The sequence below is a fragment of the Gorilla gorilla genome, chromosome 18 (genome assembly GCF_029281585.2).
Source record: "Gorilla gorilla gorilla isolate KB3781 chromosome 18, NHGRI_mGorGor1-v2.1_pri, whole genome shotgun sequence".
NCBI lineage: Eukaryota > Metazoa > Chordata > Mammalia > Primates > Hominidae > Gorilla > Gorilla gorilla.
In genome coordinates, this window is record NC_073242.2 from 34,942,195 (window position 1) to 34,960,976 (window position 18,782).

Sequence of the window (18,782 nt, forward strand, 5' to 3'; positions counted from 1 at the left end):
TAGTTTAAAACTTACACTCACAAGCCTGGATCCACTGTTCAGTAAGCCAGGCAGTTACCATCCACATTTTATAGATGGAGGATGAGGCTGAGTTATGCCATCCCCAAATGACATGAGCATGAAGCCAAGATTTAGACCTGGGTCTGAGTTCCAGTTGAATGAAATTCACTTGGCACTGATCAATAGCAGATAAACAGCACATATGCCCATGGTAAATCCAATCATTCATGCTCCAAGAACACCCTAGATTTACAGGGGAAATAAGCATGGGACTAAAAGCAGCTGGCCATCTTACTGCTGAAACATTAAGAGAAGGATCAACCCTGTTTCACCCAAACAGGGATGAGTCACTGCCTCACCTATGGGTGGCAGACATACTACAGGTGGTAGATATATTACCTGTACTACCTGCCTACAGGTGTTAGACATACCACCACCTGTAGGTTTCAAAGTATTGAGTAGAGACCGTATTTCACATGTCTCCCCTGAACTGACCCCATCACTGTAGCAAAGCCAGAACCTCCTCCCAGATGGCTCATCAAAAGCACAGTGGCTGCTAACAAACAAGTGTGGCAGAAACAGCAGGTGTTGGGGGCTGGGCATGGTGGCTCACACCTATAATCCCAGAACTTTGGGAGGCCAAGGCAGGAGGACTGCTCAAGCCCAGGAGTTCAAGACCAGCCTGGGCAACATCGTGAGACCCTGTCTCTACAAAAAACACAAAAAATTATCCAGGTGTGCTATAGTCCCAGCTACTTCAGAGGCTGAGATGGGAGAATCACCTGAGCCTGGGAAGTCAAGGATGAGGTAAGCCATGATCACACCACTGCACTCCAGCCTGGGCAATGAAGTGACACCCTGTCTCAAAACAAAAACAAAAGAAACCCAGCAGGTGTCCCCTAATACCCATTCTTTTTGTCTTTAGCAAGAAAATCAGCAATTTTTGCTGGGTGCTTGGCCACCTAGGTGGAAAACAAAGAGACTATGTTTCCCAGCATCCCTTGCAGCTAGCTGTGGCCTCATGAAAGTGTCGTGGGCAAACTGCAGAAGAGAAGACAAGTGAACTTGAAGACTCAGCAGTAGAAATGGAGAAGATGAATGAACTTGAAGACTTAGCAACAGAAATGGAGAAAGCGAGTGAATTTGAAGACTCAGCAACAGAAATGATCCAAAATGAGATGTAGGGGTGGGTGGGGCGGGGAGGGCACATGGGCAGGCAATGTGCCCAAGGTCACACTGCTAGCAAAGGGCAGAGCTAGAACTTTCTCGGCCAACACCCACGGTCTAAGTCTTCATGCTATAAGGCTTCCCAGTACAGGCTGCATAATGAATGCTGTCTCACCTTCCTTAGGAAGACATGAAGGAGCAGACAAGACAGTGGCCAGCTTGCATGCCCATCAAACCCGACTTCTTGTCACCTCGGACACACGTGTGGCTGGCTGCTGGCAGGTGCTTGATGTTATGTACACTCACATTGTAACTTCATCTGATTTTCCCAAACTCCCTACCAATGATTTATTGCTTTTTGTGCCATCATATTTCTTCTGAGCCCATAAAAAGTCCATATGTCAAGGAAAAGGTCAGGGGAGGGGTCACAAAGCCCTTCAGGCAGAGAATGCTTCTCCCAAGACTGTTTGTGGCAAAGTGCCGTACCTACTCGGAAAAATATATTCCAAAATATTAACAGTGCTTGAGGGTTTATCAATGATATTTTATTTTCTCCTTTCTCTCTTGTGTCTATCTTCTTTAATTTTCTATAATGAATATAATTTTGGGTTTTTAATAAGGAGAAAGAAAACACAAATTGTTTTTCAACAACCTTATTGTTGAGAAACAATTTAAGGCAAGCCATCATGAGCTCCGCAGGCTGCTTCTGGCCCAGGATGTATGCCTGCTTGCTGTCTACTCCAAATCCTTCATTTTGCCCAGAAGGCAGCAAAGACCACCAAAGCAAGGCCCCACAACTGTGCACGCACCACTCCTGATGGGCCAGCAGGAGGACCCCTGCACTCTGCTAATAGCACTATAATGAGGGCAGCCAGATGCAAATGAGGGCAACAGTAATTAAAGGTAGAGCCTTGCTTGGCTTAATTGGCTCCACCTGCAGGAAACGGGGTGTTTTTGGAGGAATTCACTCCCCAAAACAGTGAGATTACGAGGACAGAATCAGAAAGAAAGGGTAAGGGGAAGCTTTGCAAGCTGAGGAATTCTGGGTACAGCACGTACCTCAAATGCCTCCCAGTGACTCTAATTAAGTGCACCCAATTAGGGCATCACAGGACTCAAGGTCCACCTGCCTGCCTGTTCCACTGCCTGGCAGAAATCTTGAACTAAAAAGACCAGGCACCCCGCTCTGGAGCCCAGGTTCCTGTGCCTACCCAGTCACCCCAGTCTATGAGCTCCAGGTGGGTAGATAGAGAGTATTACTCACTTCTGTATCAGGACATCAGAGATCCAGGCCCTGCCACTCCCCAGCTGTGCACCTGGGGCAAAGAGCTTGATGATAACAATCTAATACTTACATAGAGTGCATGGAGGGGACTTTAGCCCAGAGAGTCTGGCCCCATTATACATGTTCTGATTTTTTTTTTTTTTTTCTGTAGAGATTGCGTCTCAAACTCCTGGCCTTAAGCAACCCTCCTCCTACCTCAGCCTCTCAAAGTGCTGGGATTACAGGTGGAAGCCGCCGTGCCCAGCCGGTCTCTGACCTTTCTAAGCTTCAGTTCTCCCGTGTAAATGGGGATAATAGTACCCACCTCACAGGACAGTTGCCATGAAGCAGTTAGCACAGGGTCTAGCAATGGTGCTTAATGCATGTTAGCTATTATTATTGGGTGCTCAGCAAACTCATTTATGCATTCACTCACTCATTTATTCATCAAATGTCTACCGATCACCCACCAGGGACCAGGCACTGTTTTGGAAGCTAGGTGCACAACAGTATCAACATCAACTCAGTCCCTACTCTCATGACCTTATATCCTGGCTAATGTTTCTTGAATCTGTCACCACAGAAATAAAGAGATTACATTTTTAAAGTATAAAATAGACAGCAATAGACCTGGGAGTGACCAACTAGCAAAAATGATGGCAGGGAAATCATGGAGGGCTTCCTGGAGCAGGGGTATCTGGAGGTCAGTGTGGTGTGCCAGGCATCAGGGAGACTGCAGAGTAAATAGAAGGCACCCCACAGGGAGGACAAAGAGGGAGTCTATTTCTACTGAAATGCAAAGAATGCAAGTGAAGCCATAAACCAGTGAATTAAGCCCAGACCAGGAGAGAGGCTCGCTCTCTGTGCAGGGTATCGATTCTTCCATTCAGTCTCAGAAAAAAAAAAAATATTCAGGCAAGTCACTCTCAACCAAGGTCCACGGCATCATTACCCACTCGAGCAAAACAAAATGAGCAGTTTCCTTACAAAAGCTGCAATTAGAAACTTAAAATAGAGCAGTTTTCAAAATCAAAGTGGCTTTTTACAAAACAAGCCACCTGTCAGCTCCCAGGACAGAAAGCAGTTGAAAACAAAAGCTGACTGACAAACTACACCAATAAACACAATGCTGAGACAGCCCCCAAAAAGTTAATGACGACGACAATAAATATACATCTGGCCTCCTTCCGAGGAGGGAGCTGAGGCACTCCAATTGCTCCTGTTGTGTTTCTGGGTCTTTGTTTCCTACCAAACGATAAAAATGAAATGAACAACAATCGTGAATCGATACTTGATATTTCCAGGCAATTCCGTTTGCGGTGATTTGGGAGAAGAAAGCCTCCTGCCAGGGAGGAAATCAGGTTGAACAAATAAAACGTTACCCCTTACGGAGGTCGCCAGAGAGACGAGGGCCACTTTTAGAACCTGGGACTGGATCCTTTTGCAGCTATGACCCAAAATTTGATGACGTTTTCCCAAGAAGTGGGGCAAAAAGGGGTGGCTTGACGGGACTTTAGCACCCTCCATCCCTGACTCCAACAGCCTCATCCTCCCAACAAGGCCACCAGAAGAAGCAGGGACTCCTGGCTGCCTACCCAGTATTCATCGCTCCTTCCTTATCTGCCAAATAAGCCCCACGTCTCCCAGCCCACCTTGCAATTTGGGGTGGCCACATAGCTGGGTACTGGGGCTGCCTGTTCAGGGTTTTACTTAAAGGTCAGGAAACTGGCTACTCACACAAATACTGTTTTGTCAGGGTAATGGATGGAAAAGCTTTTGAAAAGGTTTGCTCTGCAATTCTCATCTTAATTATTCATCCACTTGGAGAAACTAATTTACAGGTGTCTGCTAATGTGCTGTGACCTTCCACAGCCTGGACACTCTCCTAAATGCATTTCCAACCCACAACACCAACCACTGCCTGCTACTTTGCGTGTGTCATCACTTTTAAACTGCAAACAATTCTATAAAGTCAATGTTGTTTTTAATTTTCTTTTTTTCCTTTATTTCAACAGTTTTAAGGGTATAAATGGCTTTTGGTGACTTGAATGAACTGTGTAGTGGCAAAGTCTGGGCTTTCAGTGTACCTGTCACTCAAACAACATGTACACTAGACCCAATAGGTAGTTTTTCATCCCTTGCCTCCCCTCCCGCTCAGAGTTTCTAATGTCCCTTATGTTTCTCTATATGCCCCTGTGTGCCCACAGCTTGGCTCCCACTTATAAGTTAGAGGATGTGCTATTTTTCTGTTCCTGAGTTACTTCACTTAGGATGATGGCCTCTAGTTCCATCCAAGTGGCTGCAAAAGACAGTATTCCATTCTTTATGTCCGAGTAGTTTTTGTTTGTTTGTTTGCGTTTTTCTTTTTTTGAGACAGAGTCTCACTCTGTCGCCCAGGCTAGAGTGCAGTGGCACGATCTCGGCTCACTGCAACCTCCACCTCCTGGATTCAAGCTATTCTCCTGCCTCAGCCTCCCGAGTAGCTGGGATTACAGGTGCATGCCACCATGCCCAGCTCATTTTTGTATTTTTAGTAGAGATGGGGTTTCACTATATTGGCCAGGCTCGTCTCAAATTCCTGACCGCAGGTGATTCAACCACCTCGGCCTCCCAAAGTGCTGGGATTACCGGCATGAGCCACAGCGCCCAGCCCTTTATGACTGAGTAGTATTATATGATGTATACATACCACGTTTTCTTTCTCCACTCAAAAAAGTATTTGCAAAGTACACATCCGATAAGGGGTTAATATCCAGAATCTACAAGGAACTCCAACACATCAGTCATGAAAAAAATGAATAATCTCATTAAAAAGTAAGCAAACAAGAACAGACATTTTTCAAAAGAAGATATACAAATGGCCTACAAACATATATAAAATATATATTATCTTTACTCCTCAAATGGAAATACTGAAGCTCAGAGATGGCAACTTATTCCGTGAGCTCAGAGCTAGTAAATGACAGGGCTGGGATTGGACCCAGGTTCCTTCAACCAGAAGCTCTGTGCCTGCCTTTCCCGCTCCAGTTCTATTAACAACTTCCCCAGGCTCCTCTTCCAGGCAATGGCTTCTGTCTACCATGGACGAAGGAGCCTTCAGGGACAAAGAGCAGGTCCAGTCTACACACAGCCCTGCTCCTGAGAAGCAGAAAGTCAATGGTTCTGCTTTCCGCCAACCCTGATGTCCACTTCCGAGTCCCTCCCACTCTAACCTGGCTCCCCATGTGACTCATGGCACACAATCAGTTTTCAGTCTCTGGGGGAAAAGGCGAACATGGCTCATTTTTTCTCAGGACAAAGTACATGGTAGATGCTAGCCAGTCAAACAGAGGCTGCCCCACATAGGCAGGCGTCTCTGGGCTAGCTCGTCACACACCACCACCGAGGCCCAGGAGAGGCAATATACACTATCCCTAGAACACGTCTGAGAGAATAAACTGCAGAAGCACTGGTGAAAGCATGGGTTTAACAGACAGATCTGGGTAGGAATCTCGGCTCTGCTACTTTCTAGGTGGATGACTGTAATGATTAACTTCATGTGTCAATGTGGCTAGGTCACGGTACCCAGATATTTCATCCAACACCAGTCTAAATGTCATTGTAAAGGTATTTTTTAAATGAGATTAACAGTTTAATCAGTAAAGCACATTATCTTCCACAATGAGAGTGGGCCTCATCCAATCAGCTGAAGGCTTTAAGAAGAAAAAACAAACAAACAAACAAACAAAAAAAAAACGGAGGTTTCATAAGGAAGTATGAATTCTGCCCCCAGACAGCCTTTGGACTTGAGTTGCAACATCAGTTTCTCTCTGGTCTCCAGCCTAGAGGCCCACCCTGCAGATTCTGGAGTTGACAGATGCCACCATAACATGGGTCAATTCCTTAAAATATCGATCAATCTCAATCTGTCTACACACACAGACACACACACACACACACACCCATATTGGTCCACTTTTCTGGAGAACCCTGACTAATACAGTGAGCTTCAGCACATCCACCTCTCAGAGCCTTGGTTTCTCACATCTGTAAAATGGAGGCAACAGCCCCATCATCACAGAGCTGTTAGAAGGAAAAAAGCTGCAGGGAAAGCTACCCCGGGGCCCAGCACGTTACAGGTACCCAATGAACAGAGCTTCTGTTATCTGTCAGCCAGGGATTTCTCTAGACGGTTACAAGGCCTTGTGGGAAAAGGTTGGGCTGTATCAGAATATGTATTCGAAATTACCTGCTTGTTTATATGTTTAGTGTCCATCTCTCCCACTAAACCTGAGGAGTCTCCTTGGGCCTGAAGTATTCCCAGAACTGTGCCTGGTACTCAAGGAGTATTCAATCAATGTTGGCTGAATGAATGAAACGGTGCCCTGATCTTGTACTCTGCACAAATCAAACAACCTAACTTCCCAAACCACCCAGGGGTTTTGGAGTCTGTGTAAAAAGTGAGGGAGGTAGTGGGAAAAACAGCTTATGAAGCCTCACTCTGCACCAAAGGCTGTGTTGGGAACTTTACATCTAATTCTCTCAATTACTCCTCAAAACAGGGTTGCAGGTGAAAACAGTGCACAGAAGGCAGTTATTTCAAGCAGTGGGGAGAGCAACGATGAGGTCTCCTGTTTACAAACTTAGTATCTGAAAAGGTAAAGGCCACTTGAGATTCAGCCCATCAAACAAATACAAAATAGACTGGAGCAGAGTGAAACAAGAGAGAAGAGAGAGAGGAGGGGAGAGACAGGGGAGAAGAGGAGGTAGGGAGGGAACGAGCGAGGGAGGGAACATGTGAGAGAAAATGGCCAGCAGGTGAGGACACCTTGGCTACAACCTGAAGCAAGGATGCAGCTGGAAAAAAGAAGACAAGCCCAGGGGGACCAGAAAGGTGGTGGAAGCTCCGCAGTGGAGGAGTGAGAGGGAGAGGGAGCTTCAGGCCTGGCTGGATTCACTTTCTCTGTCTCTTGCCTCTTCCTTCCTCTGCATCAACTCCATTCTCAGGCAAGACTTCTCAGTCCCACTGAGAGTGATGGTGGACACCAGTGCTCCCAGCTCCTCAGGAGGCCGAGGCGGGAGGGATTGCTTGAGCCCAGGAGGTTGAGGCTGCAGTGAACTATGATCGTCCAGCTGCACTCCAGCCTGGGCAACACAGCAAGACCCTGTGTCTTAAAAAAAAAAAAAAAAAAGTGGAGGGAACGTCTGAGTCCCTTGAGTGCAAAAAGAGGAGCCCCAGCCCCAGCCTCTCCAGTTCAAATCCAGCAAGTAAAGGCGTGCGCCTCCTGCTCTGAGACCCCAGCAGCACTGTGACAGCAGTGGCTGGCTCTGACCAAGACACACACACACCCTGAACCAGTGTGCCTGGCAAGTAGCCGACGTAGGGGGATGACAGGCCCACATAAACCACATGGACTGAGGGCTGGACAGAGGGTTCCCCAAAGAAAAAACAGATTACCAGGAAAGGGGGAATGGATACTGATTAGACAAAAGGTACCCGATGTCGAAGGTTCCACGTGCACACAGACAGAAACAGGACTTCAACCCAAACGAATTTGTCTCAAGAGCCCATGCTCTTTCCGCCAGCACCTGCTACCCTTCTCAGCCCCACACAGAGTCAGATGGGCAGGCTCTTACGAAGCGAGTCTTCAGGCTCGACAACAACAACAGAGGGCCAGCGTCCTAAAGTCATGCCACCTTGTTAAGGACAACACACAAATAAGGAATGCCTGACTTAAGTGCAGAGCAGCAGCTAGGCAAGGTCTAACTCGTGCTATTGACCAAGGAGGGCTGAGCAGCAGACAGTTGGGGCCACTGCTGGTCTCACGTCTCCTAAGCGGTCCTGATGAGACTACAGAGCAGTCAGACATGCAGCTGGTGGCCCAGGAGCATCCCTTCAGCCACCTACAGGTCCCAGCCATGGAGCCGTTGAGCCCCACCAGGATCTGGTCCAAACAGAAATGAGGGGTCTCGAGCTGGATAGTGAGAGGACAGCAGGTGGTCACTCAAACTCTTGAACACTCAAAAGCCAGGCACAGTGGCTCATGTCTGTAATCCCAGCACTTTGGGAGGCCAAGGTGGGCAGATTACTTGAGGCCAGGAGTTTGAAACCAGTCTGGCCAACATGGCAAAACCCCGTCTCTACTAAAAATACAAAAATGAGCCAGTCATGGTGGCGCACGCCTGTAATCCCAGCTATCTGGGAGGCTAAGGTAGGAGAATCGCTTGAACTCAGGAGGCAGAGGTTACAGTGAGCTGAGATCATCCTACCACAATCTGCCCATCATCTCTCCAGGCTCCAAACTGTCACAGAGTTAGGACATTATACTTTACCCCCCTGCAACCCGTGAGTTTCACAGGGAATACCTGCCTGCCCCATTTGTCAGTAAACAACTAAATTTCTCTAAAGCCCTCTTTTTCCCATTAGTAAACCGAGATTTTCAGGAGAAGCCAAAAGCACCTTACAGAAAGAGGCAGCTACAACATGGTCCCTCCATCGCAAATGGTGCCTCCAATGTAAATGACACCACAATGTACCCGTGCAGAACAGACCTTCTACCAGCCCCTAACAAAGCTAAGTACATTTCCAAGGTGCAACCTAGTAGTGCAAGGATCTCCATAAATGGAGAAATAAACGAGTAACAAGTGACTCTTTTTTTTTTTTTTTTTTTTTTTAAGAGACATGGTCTCACTCTACCACCCAAGCTAGAGTGCAGTAGCATGATCATGGCTCAGTGCAGTCTCAACCTTCTGGGCTCAAGCGATCCTCCCACCTCAGCCTCCCAAAGAGCTGGGACTACAGGCATGCACCAGCACACCTGGCCAATTTTTTTTTAACTGTTTGTAGAGACGAGGTCTTGCTCCGTCATCCAGACTACAGTGCAGTGGCACAGTCATGGCTCCCTGAAGGCTCTTGCCCAGGCTGATCTTGAACTCCTGGGCTCAAGCAATCATCCTGACTCAGCCTCCCAAAGTGCTGGGGTTATAGGCGTGAGCCACCACACCCAGCCAAGTGACTCAGTATATCTGAGAGACATGTTGCTAGCACATTCTTGGACACCCTTCCTACCATAGACCCTCACAACCTATCAGGCATTCCTTCTGAGACTCCAAGAGCACAAACCCCAAAGTAAGCTCTTTCTGAAGAGCCACACAAATGAATGAGAAGACGGAGACCACACACCTCTGAGTGCCCCAGCAGGGACAGCAGAGCTGGCCGACCGGCCACCAAAACTCAATGCTCCCCACTTCCACTGGGTAGAGTTCTTGTGCAAAGCAGCTGCCCGACCAGAGAGAACACTTCCGAGACCCCTCCGCACCCAGGTGGGCCTGTATGACTCGCCCTCACCCATGGAATGTGAGCAGAGTGCTGTGGTCACTCCTGGCAGAAAGGAGAATGATAATCATCTCCCCGCTCTTAAGTGGTATGGAATGCTGCTTCCCCAAACTTATTTCCCTCTCAGGGAATGCTCTTTCCATCTACATCAACATCTCTGTGACTCTGAAATCATTCCTGAAAGTCACTTGGATGGACCCCAGTAACAAATTTTTATTAAGCACCTGTTGTGTACTTGATTAATAAAAAAAAAAAAGAAAAAACCTGCACGTTTCTAAGTCCCAGACCCTACCCCTTATGTGGTCACACAGTCTAGCAGAGTAGACAGAGCACACACACAAGGCGTGACCACAGAATAGCCCATAGTAGCAAAAAGCAAATGCCAGACTCTGCTTACTGCTCCAAGCAAGCACCACAGGGGTTTAGGAAATTGAAAGATCCAAGTAATTAGATTTCTTTCAGGAGACAGGAGAAGAGCTGGATCTTACCATAAATGCAACATCTGGCCTGAGCAAGCATAAGGGAAGCGGAGTTTCTAGGAAAGGAGACTGGATGAGCCAAGAGAGGGGTCGTAAAGTGTTTGTGATGGGGGCACATGAGACAAACGTAACAGCAAAGCAGCTCTGTGATGAGCAGCGAGAGCGAGACACTGCGGTGGAACAGGAAGGGTCGGGAACGGAGATGAAATACACTTAACACCCACAGCGGATTCTTGCGGGAGCAGGGATTGGGGCACAGTAAAGGCACTGGGTTAACTCACACAGTGGTGGTGAACAGCTCCCATTGAGCCTCCCTGGTTTTTGCTTTTTATTTTATTTTTTGACAAAGTTTCACTCTTTCACCTAGGCCGGAGTAAAGTGGTGGGATCTTGGCTCACGGCAGCCTCTGCCTCCCAGGTTCAAGCAATTCTCCTGCCTCAGCCTCCCAAGTAACTAGGATTACAGGCGCCTGCCACCACACCTAGCTAATTTTTGTATTTTTAGTAGAGATGGGGTTTCACCATGTTGGTCAGGCTGGTTTTGAACTCCTGACCTCTGGTGATCCACCCGTCTTGGCCTCCCAAAATGCTGGGATTACAGGCATGAGCAACCGTGCTTGGCCTAGCCTCCCTGGTCTTATCTCAATGGTACCTACATGAAGAGACAAATTCTGAGGCTAAATCTGGATTCAACAAGAAAAGTGCACCTTGATTAATTTACAGGGTCAACTGCTGGCCAAGAATCAGAGAGTGTCAGCACATTTGTAGCATATCTGCTGACCCTGAACTTCATATTAATTGAAAAGTGACATCCTCCAAGGCAGTGGTTCCAAACACTGTACTCCAACCTGCACACTGGAATTTAAAAAAAAAAAAAAAAAAAAAAAAAAAACCTCATTCCCACTACTGATTTTTGGTCTGGGTGGGGCCAAGCATTGGGATTTTTTAAAATTTCCCAAGTGACTCTATTAAAAGCCAATACTAGGAACCACTGCTCTGTGGGGTGAAGAGATGGAAAGACGGGACAGTGAGAGAAGCTCCTCTCCTGCTGGGCCTGCTAGAAAGACTAAAGCTACAGCTGCTGGCAACCTCTTGCCAGTCCAAGGAGAACACCTGGCTGAGAAGGCGGCCAGCACACAGTGAGGGATGGGAGCGCCCGTGTACTGACTCATGGGAGCTAACTGCGCGCGTCTCTTTCCAACTCTGCAAACAGAGACATCGTGTTGGCAGAGTCTGGAATCAGACATAGAAGGAGGATTTACAACACCACGGAAATCTGCAAACATTCTAAATCAGGGCTTTTTTTTTTTTTTTTTTTTTTGAGAGCTATTTGTTAGACATTTACCAACACATCACTCCCAGCAATGAAAAAATAACAGAGTTGAGAAACTGAAGAAAGAAAAAACTTCCCATGATATTGTTTCAGACCCTGGATCAAACCATCCCTGAACGCAGATACTCCTGGACTTCTCTTGTATTTGGCTTAAGACAGATTAAATCAGATTGTATGACTCCTGTCATCACAAGAGCTCTGAATGATGCAACCAGGGCAGGGTCAAGGTCACATGCTAATCATGGTCACTAAAAGCAAAAACCACACACGATCAGGAGAATCCTGCTGGAGGCACAACTGAAAGATGCAGTTACATGGGGGTGACGCACATTATTTGGGTGGCACTAGAAGAAAGGTCTATGAATTTGTCCACTACTAGGCTCTCCACAGCTGCAACGGATCTGGAATCAACTAAAGGCCATGAGATCCAACAGCTCCTATTTTATTTATATTCATTTATGTTATAAACATTTATAGAGCACGTGTCATGGATCAAGCACTGTGCAGGCACTTTCAACACAGCAGGGGAAAAGACATGCCAACATCCCTGCTCTTGTGGGCTGTACAGTGCAAGGTGGAACACCTGGAAGAAACAAGCAAGAAAATCAATGACCAAGATACTTTGAGGGCCTGATAAGTGCTGTGATGAAAAGTCGGAGATAGAATGAGGGAGGCGGCACAAAGTAAGAGGGCAGTCAAGAGGAAGTGGCATCTGAATGGAGACACGCATGGCAAGGTGGAACCAGCCACACAGAGACCAGGGAAGAGCGTCCCTGCATAGGGGCAGCACGTGCAAAGGGCCTGAGGCAGGAGCCAGCCTGGCATGTTTGAGGATCAGCCTAAAGGCCAGCGTGGGTGGGGTGGAGACAGCAAGAGGGAGGGTGGTGGGAGATGAGGTTGGAACTTAGGGAAGAGCCAGATCACAAGCACTGAAGGCCATCATCAAAAAGTCAGGACTGGAAAACCATGAACCGTAAACAGCAGAGTGACGGGATTTATGAGGCTCCATGTTTATTCCACTTGGGACACACACACACAGAGACAGCTTTGGTGGATTGTTATTCCTTGCAGCCGAAGACTGCCTCAAACAAAGACATCTTTGCCTCTGTGCACAATGGGAGTGGAAACAGCAGGCCGTGCATGTAGGGATGCCCTGAAGCCTGCAATGGTTCAGAAAAAAAGAATAAAAAGTTACCCTGCAAGTTCCCCTGAAAAATTGTGGGCTCTAGGAATCATCTAGCCCACGACTATCCAACTTCACTGAATCAGCCTTCGAAAATGCCCTGACCCATTCTTTGGAAGGCCGGGGAAACTGACACCCCAGCCAGAGCACAAAACACACGCAGGTGTGGAATCGGGGATTGCTGGACTCATCCCGGGGAAACTGACACCCCAGTGAGAGCATGAAGCACACGTGGGTGTGGAGCCAGGAATCGCTGGGCTCACCCCAGGGCAACTAACACCCCAGAGCACAAAGCACACGCAGGTGTGGAATTGGGGATCGCTGGACTCACCCCAGGGAAACTGACACCCCAGTGAGAGCACGAAGCACATGTGGGTGTGGAGCCGGGAATCCCCGAGCACACCACACAGCAGCAAAGACACGACACATCAGACAGGCTGATGACTTCCCAATTTTTTGCTTGTTTCTGAGAACAAACTTTTTAAATTGTTCCCAAGCCTCCCTCATCTGTCAAGTTCCTCCCACTCAGTCTCCTGCCCTTGCTGCCGATTATTTTGATGGCCACTAGCAATGGTCTGTTCCTTTTCCCTCTCTCCCTGGGCTGACGGCAGATTAATTAAATGGGGATGCCGAGGAGAGCTCGTGGCTTTAAAATCCATTGCTGTGGAACAGGACTACGCTATGGTGGCCAGGAACAGTTATGACAGTGGAGTATCCAGTAAGAGGGGAGGTAGGAGGAAAAGCCTTACAGCACAGGAGCAGACACTGTACTTGGAAAGACAATTCCACAGAAATAATCGCCCTTTACAAGGATGAACAGGCCTGTATCCAGGAAAGACGTAATAATTTGCTATAGAACACATGAGCTATAGAAAACTAATCAAGCTTGATAACAGGAGCAGGGGAGGCTGGCGGAATGACTGCCCCTATTACCAAAAAGTCCAGAGTAGGACTGTCACACCAGGCACAGCTGGATTCAGGGGCTCTAAAGACAGGATCAGAGCTCGCTTTCTCTCTGCCTTTCAGCTCAGCTGCTCTTTCTGTGCGATGGCCTCATTCCCAACCTCCATGTGGAAACAAGCTGACTACAGCGGCCCCAGTCTCCCAGCCTAACAGGAAAGCAAGAATTCTTGTTGATTGTGTACTAACGCCCTGAGATCTAGCCAGAGCCATCCAGGTAAGGTCAAGTGCCAGGCCAAGGATGAAGCCACCGACATCACAGGACTGACAGTGTGGGAGGATGCTGGTCAAGTAAAAACTGGAGCAAGTGCAGAGGACACAGATGTTCACTACCTACATGTGGATGGGGAAGTCACTCAAGCCATGTGACACAGACAGACCCATGTCTCTCTGGAGTCACATGTGGCCAATCCTAGCAGGGGAATCTCTTCTTCAGTACACAGAGCAAGCTCTCATGTCAGGCAAATGCTCCTGGGAAGAGTCCAAGAGAAGCCCACTGCCTAGGATGGTTGTTTTACAGCAAAGACCTCCACAAGAACATCCCTGCTGTGGAAACATCAGAGTGGCCAGCCCCCCAGCTGAACATGCAGCCACTGACCACACCCAAAGAATGATACCACCAGTCCACCTGACAGCAAGGCCACACTACACAACTTCAGAGACATCACCTCCAATGCCACCAGTCCACCTAACAGCGGGGCCACACTACACAACTTCACAGACATCACCTCCAATGCCACCAGTCCATCTGACAGCAAGGCCACACTACACAACTTCAGAGACGTCACCTCCAATGCCACCAGTCCACCTGACAGCAAGGCCACACTACACAACTTCAGAGACATTACCTCCAATGTCACCAGTCCGCCTGACAGCAAGGCCACACTACACAATTTCAGAGACGTCACCTCCAATGCCACCAGTCCATCTGACATCAGGGCCACACTATACAACTTCAGAGCTGTCACCTCCAATGCCACCAGTCCACCTGACAGCAGGGTCACACTATGCAACTTCAGAGCTGTCACCTCCAATGCCACCAGTCCACCGGACAGCAGGGTCACACTATGCAACTTCAGAGCTGTCACCTCCAATGCCATCAGTCCACCTGACAGCAAGGCCACACTACGCAACTTCAGAGACGTCACCTCCAATGCCACCAGTCCATCTGACATCAGGGCCACACTATACAACTTCAGAGCTGTCACCTCCAATGCCACCAGTCCACCTGACAGCAGGGTCACACTATGCAACTTCAGAGCTGTCACCTCCAATGCGACCAGTCCACCTGACAGCAGGGTCACACCACACAACTTCAGAGCTGTCACCTCCAACGCCACCAGTCCACCTCACAGCAGGGCCATGCTACGCAACTTCAGAGCTGTCACCTCCAACGCCACCAGTCCACCTGAGAGTGGGGCCACGCTACACAACTTCAGAGCTGTCACCTCCAACGCCACCAGTCCACCTGACAGCGGGGCCATGCTACACAACTTCAGAGCTGTCACCTCCAACACCACCTGTCCACCTGAGAGTGGTGCCACACTACACAACTTCAGAGCTGTCACCTCCAATGCCACCAGTCCACCTCACAGCAGGGCCATGCTACGCAACTTCAGAGCTGTCACCTCCAATGCCACCAGTCCACCTGACAGCGGGGCCATGCTACACAACTTCAGAAATGTCACCTCCAACGTCACCAGTCCACCTGACAGTGGCTAATGTGAGCCCACTCCTAATCAGCCAGTCTTGTCCACACAACCCTAAGGTTGAAGTGATGCACCTGCTCTCCCCAGACCCCTCGGTGAGCTGCCAAGGGGCCTCTCTGCAGGCAGGAAGCCAACTTGCAAACATCTTGTTTCAAATTTCAGCAATAAGCCCAATATGAAAGCATGAGTTTTCAGAGGGATCTCCTGCTCTCGTAAGTGAAAGGAGAGGAGGAGGATCGCCTCCTCTTTGAAGTGATCTCCTGCTTTCATAAGTCAAACTTCCCTACACTGGCTCCGTGGAGAGGAGAAAGGGTGTCCAACACCATTAACAACAGAATTAATCAAATGACCAGTAAGAGTTACAACAAAGTGGAATTGCCAGGCAAGTTCCTGGTAGATATGGCAGCCCTTGCACCAGGGTTCTAACGCTGGAGGAAGAGCAAGAAGAATTTGCCCTGAGGTGAGAGATTCAAAAGCGCAAATAAAAGTGTAAACTTCCGGCAAATCTGACATCACCAAGGAAAAACAGCACTTGAGAGGCAAATAACCCAACCTCACTTCTGGACCACATTCGGGGAAGAAAAATAAAACAAAAAAAACTTTCCATTAGATAATGAAGCCACCCAAATTCCAGTCCTTATTTTGGTGCTTAAATAATGATTCTCTTGGAGGGGGAAAAAAAAAAAAAAAAAGGGTGGGAATCTGAAATTTGATACCTGTAAAATTAAAGGTTGTCAATGTCTATTCTAAAAGTTCATTTTAAGTTGTTTTGTTTAAATCCTGGAGGCTTTTTACACAAGAATGTAATAATGCAGAAGAAAGAGACTGCTGCTAGGTGGAGTCGCCATACGTACGTAACCGCTCTAATTCACGTAAGAGCTGTCGCAACTACATCCGGAAATGGCTCATATCCAGCTGTGGCTCAGGGCACTCGGGATCGGTCTGGGGAAATGGACCTTCAGCTGCTATGAAAAACCATTCTGTACATTGTAGGTTCCATATGCCCATTTGGAGAGAATGGGCATATGGAACCTACAAATTAGGTTCAAAATTGTCCTACTTAGAAATGCATTGTGTAGCGCTGAGGTTTTCAAATCAAAAGCAAGCCCAGTGGTGCTTCTTTTTAACCCGACTTTAATGGTCTTTTTGTATTGAATCCAAGTTCTGTGTAAGTAACTTGTAGATTTCACAAAAGGTGGTGGTGCTGTCCACAGGTCACCTGCGTTAGTCACATTATCTAGACGTGCAAATCTAGAGCATCATCCTAAGTCCACTGGAGTAACTCCCAGCAGCAGTGTCCTGGAAAGAGGTATATTTAATGGGCTCCCCAGGCAATTCCTCTGCACAGTAAAGTTAAAAGAATTTTATAATGCAAAGAACCAGACGTTTGGAGAAAAATGCGTGAGTTCATTTCCAGAACAGACACATATACCAGCCCCATAAGCTCTCCTAAGCCTCTAATAACAAACTTTAAAATAACAGAAAAATACCTACTCATCACAAGGTTACTGAGTCAAATCAGAGTACATTTGAGCTTGCTTGGAAAGGTTGTAAAGGGCTAGACAAATACTATTCATTCCAAGCATGTAATGAATGTAGTGAATGACTAAAAAGCCAGTTGCTGGGGAAACAGAGATGAGATGTAAAAACTTGGGAGACCAACATATAAATAATTCTGTATAATGAGATGAATTCAGGGCCATAATAGCAATATCTGTATGAAAAGGGTATGAGCCCACAGAGAAAGATGATTAATTCTGCACTGACAACTCCAGAATGACCACAGTTACTGACCCAAATATGAATGAAGCAAGGCATGTTACCAAATAGCATCACCAATAAGCTGATCCTGATCAAACAGGAACCAAAAGAAATATACAAGCTTCAAAAACATTCACATCTTTATACTATTACTAAACAAGCCATAGCCAGATTCCAATCCTGTCTCCATCACACAAAAAAACAACAACCATTTATTATACGCCAGGTACCATACTAGAAACTCTGAATTCACTGTTTTGGAAAATCCTCACAATGCTCTCATGACACTGGTGTGATGTCCTGGTACGTATAGTAAAATAATTCCAAGGGGTCAGGTGGTCGTGGGTGAGCATGAATTCAGTGCAGGTTTGGTTGACTCTGAAGACATGTGGGCTGGGAGCAGTGGCTCATGCCTGTAATCCCAGCACTTTGGGAGGCCGAGGCGGACGGATCACCTGGAGTCAGGAGTTCAAGACAAGACTGGCCAACATGGTGAAATCCCCCATCTCTACTAAAAATACAAAAATTAGCTGGGCATGGTGGCAGATACCTGTAATCCCAGCTATTTGGGAGGCTGAGACAGGAGAATTGCTTGAACCCAGGAAGTGGAAGTTGCAGTGAGCCAAGATTGTGCCACTGCACTCCATCCTGGGCGGTAGAGTGAGGCTCTGTCTCAAAAAAAAAAAAAAAAGACATGTGAATGTGGGGAACACCCACCATTTGTTAAAATGTCCACATTCTATGAGCTTGTCTTTAAGGAAATTTTGTTATGGTCTTTTGGCTGAGGGCTGCAAGACACATCAGCCAGAGTTAAAGATCCTTTCTTCAGGCTGCCCTGAGAAATATTTTAGGAGATTTTAGAAGCAGCAGATGGCCCCACCTCATTTGGCGAGATCTTCATGATTGTTCTTCTGTCTACTGGAATTTCTGATTAATAATAATAATAATAATAATAATAGCTAAAATTTATTCAGCATTTATTCTATGGTAGGCATTATGCTAAGACGTCTACATGGATTACCTCATGAGGTAGGTGCTGTCAACCAATCTCATTGTACAGATGAAAAAACTGAGGTGCAAAGAGATTAGAAAACTTAACCAGAGCTGGAATTGGAACCTCATCAGCCTAAGTCCACCGCTCCGATTCTCTGACATCTTGGCTTTCTGTTGCTTGCACCCATGGCCTGCTCTGACTTCATCATACCACAAGGTTCACTGCCATGCAACTGTCTCAAGACTCTGGACATAAAATTCTCTAAGTACACAAACCAATAAGACTGTTGCTAATAGTCTAGCAAGGGAGTCTTACAATATTAGTTATGCAAGTTGCAGGGATATGCATCAGGTTTTCCACCTGATTAATTTTCTGGAACGCTGAGCAGCACCATTATTCTAATCCATTCACATATGCACTCGTCACACATTGAGTGTCTATTGCGTGCCACGTACAGGTGTTAATGAAAAAGCCCGGCCCCTCCCAACCCGGGCTCAGGCTCCCCCTCACCTTCAGCTGTTTGACCTTCTCTTTTCAGCATCTGGACAGCTCCTACATATTTCTTCAGCTGGACTTTGAGCACCTCGTTCTCTCTGCAGGTACAAGAATGTTAAAAAA

General features: G+C 47.2%; 1 protein-coding gene across 15 annotated transcripts in view; it reads right to left on the reverse strand.

Annotated features, from left to right (window-relative positions):
- SNX29 (sorting nexin 29) overlaps nucleotides 1–18,782 on the reverse strand; it is a 630,208-nt gene that overhangs the window by 355,947 nt on the left and 255,479 nt on the right. For all 15 annotated transcript variants that reach the window (XM_063699638.1, XM_063699637.1, XM_055365873.2 and 12 more), the window contains one exon: nucleotides 18,675–18,757. In XM_063699638.1, coding sequence (XP_063555708.1) covers nucleotides 18,675–18,757 — 83 coding nt within the window. The remainder of the gene's footprint in view (nucleotides 1–18,674; nucleotides 18,758–18,782) is intronic.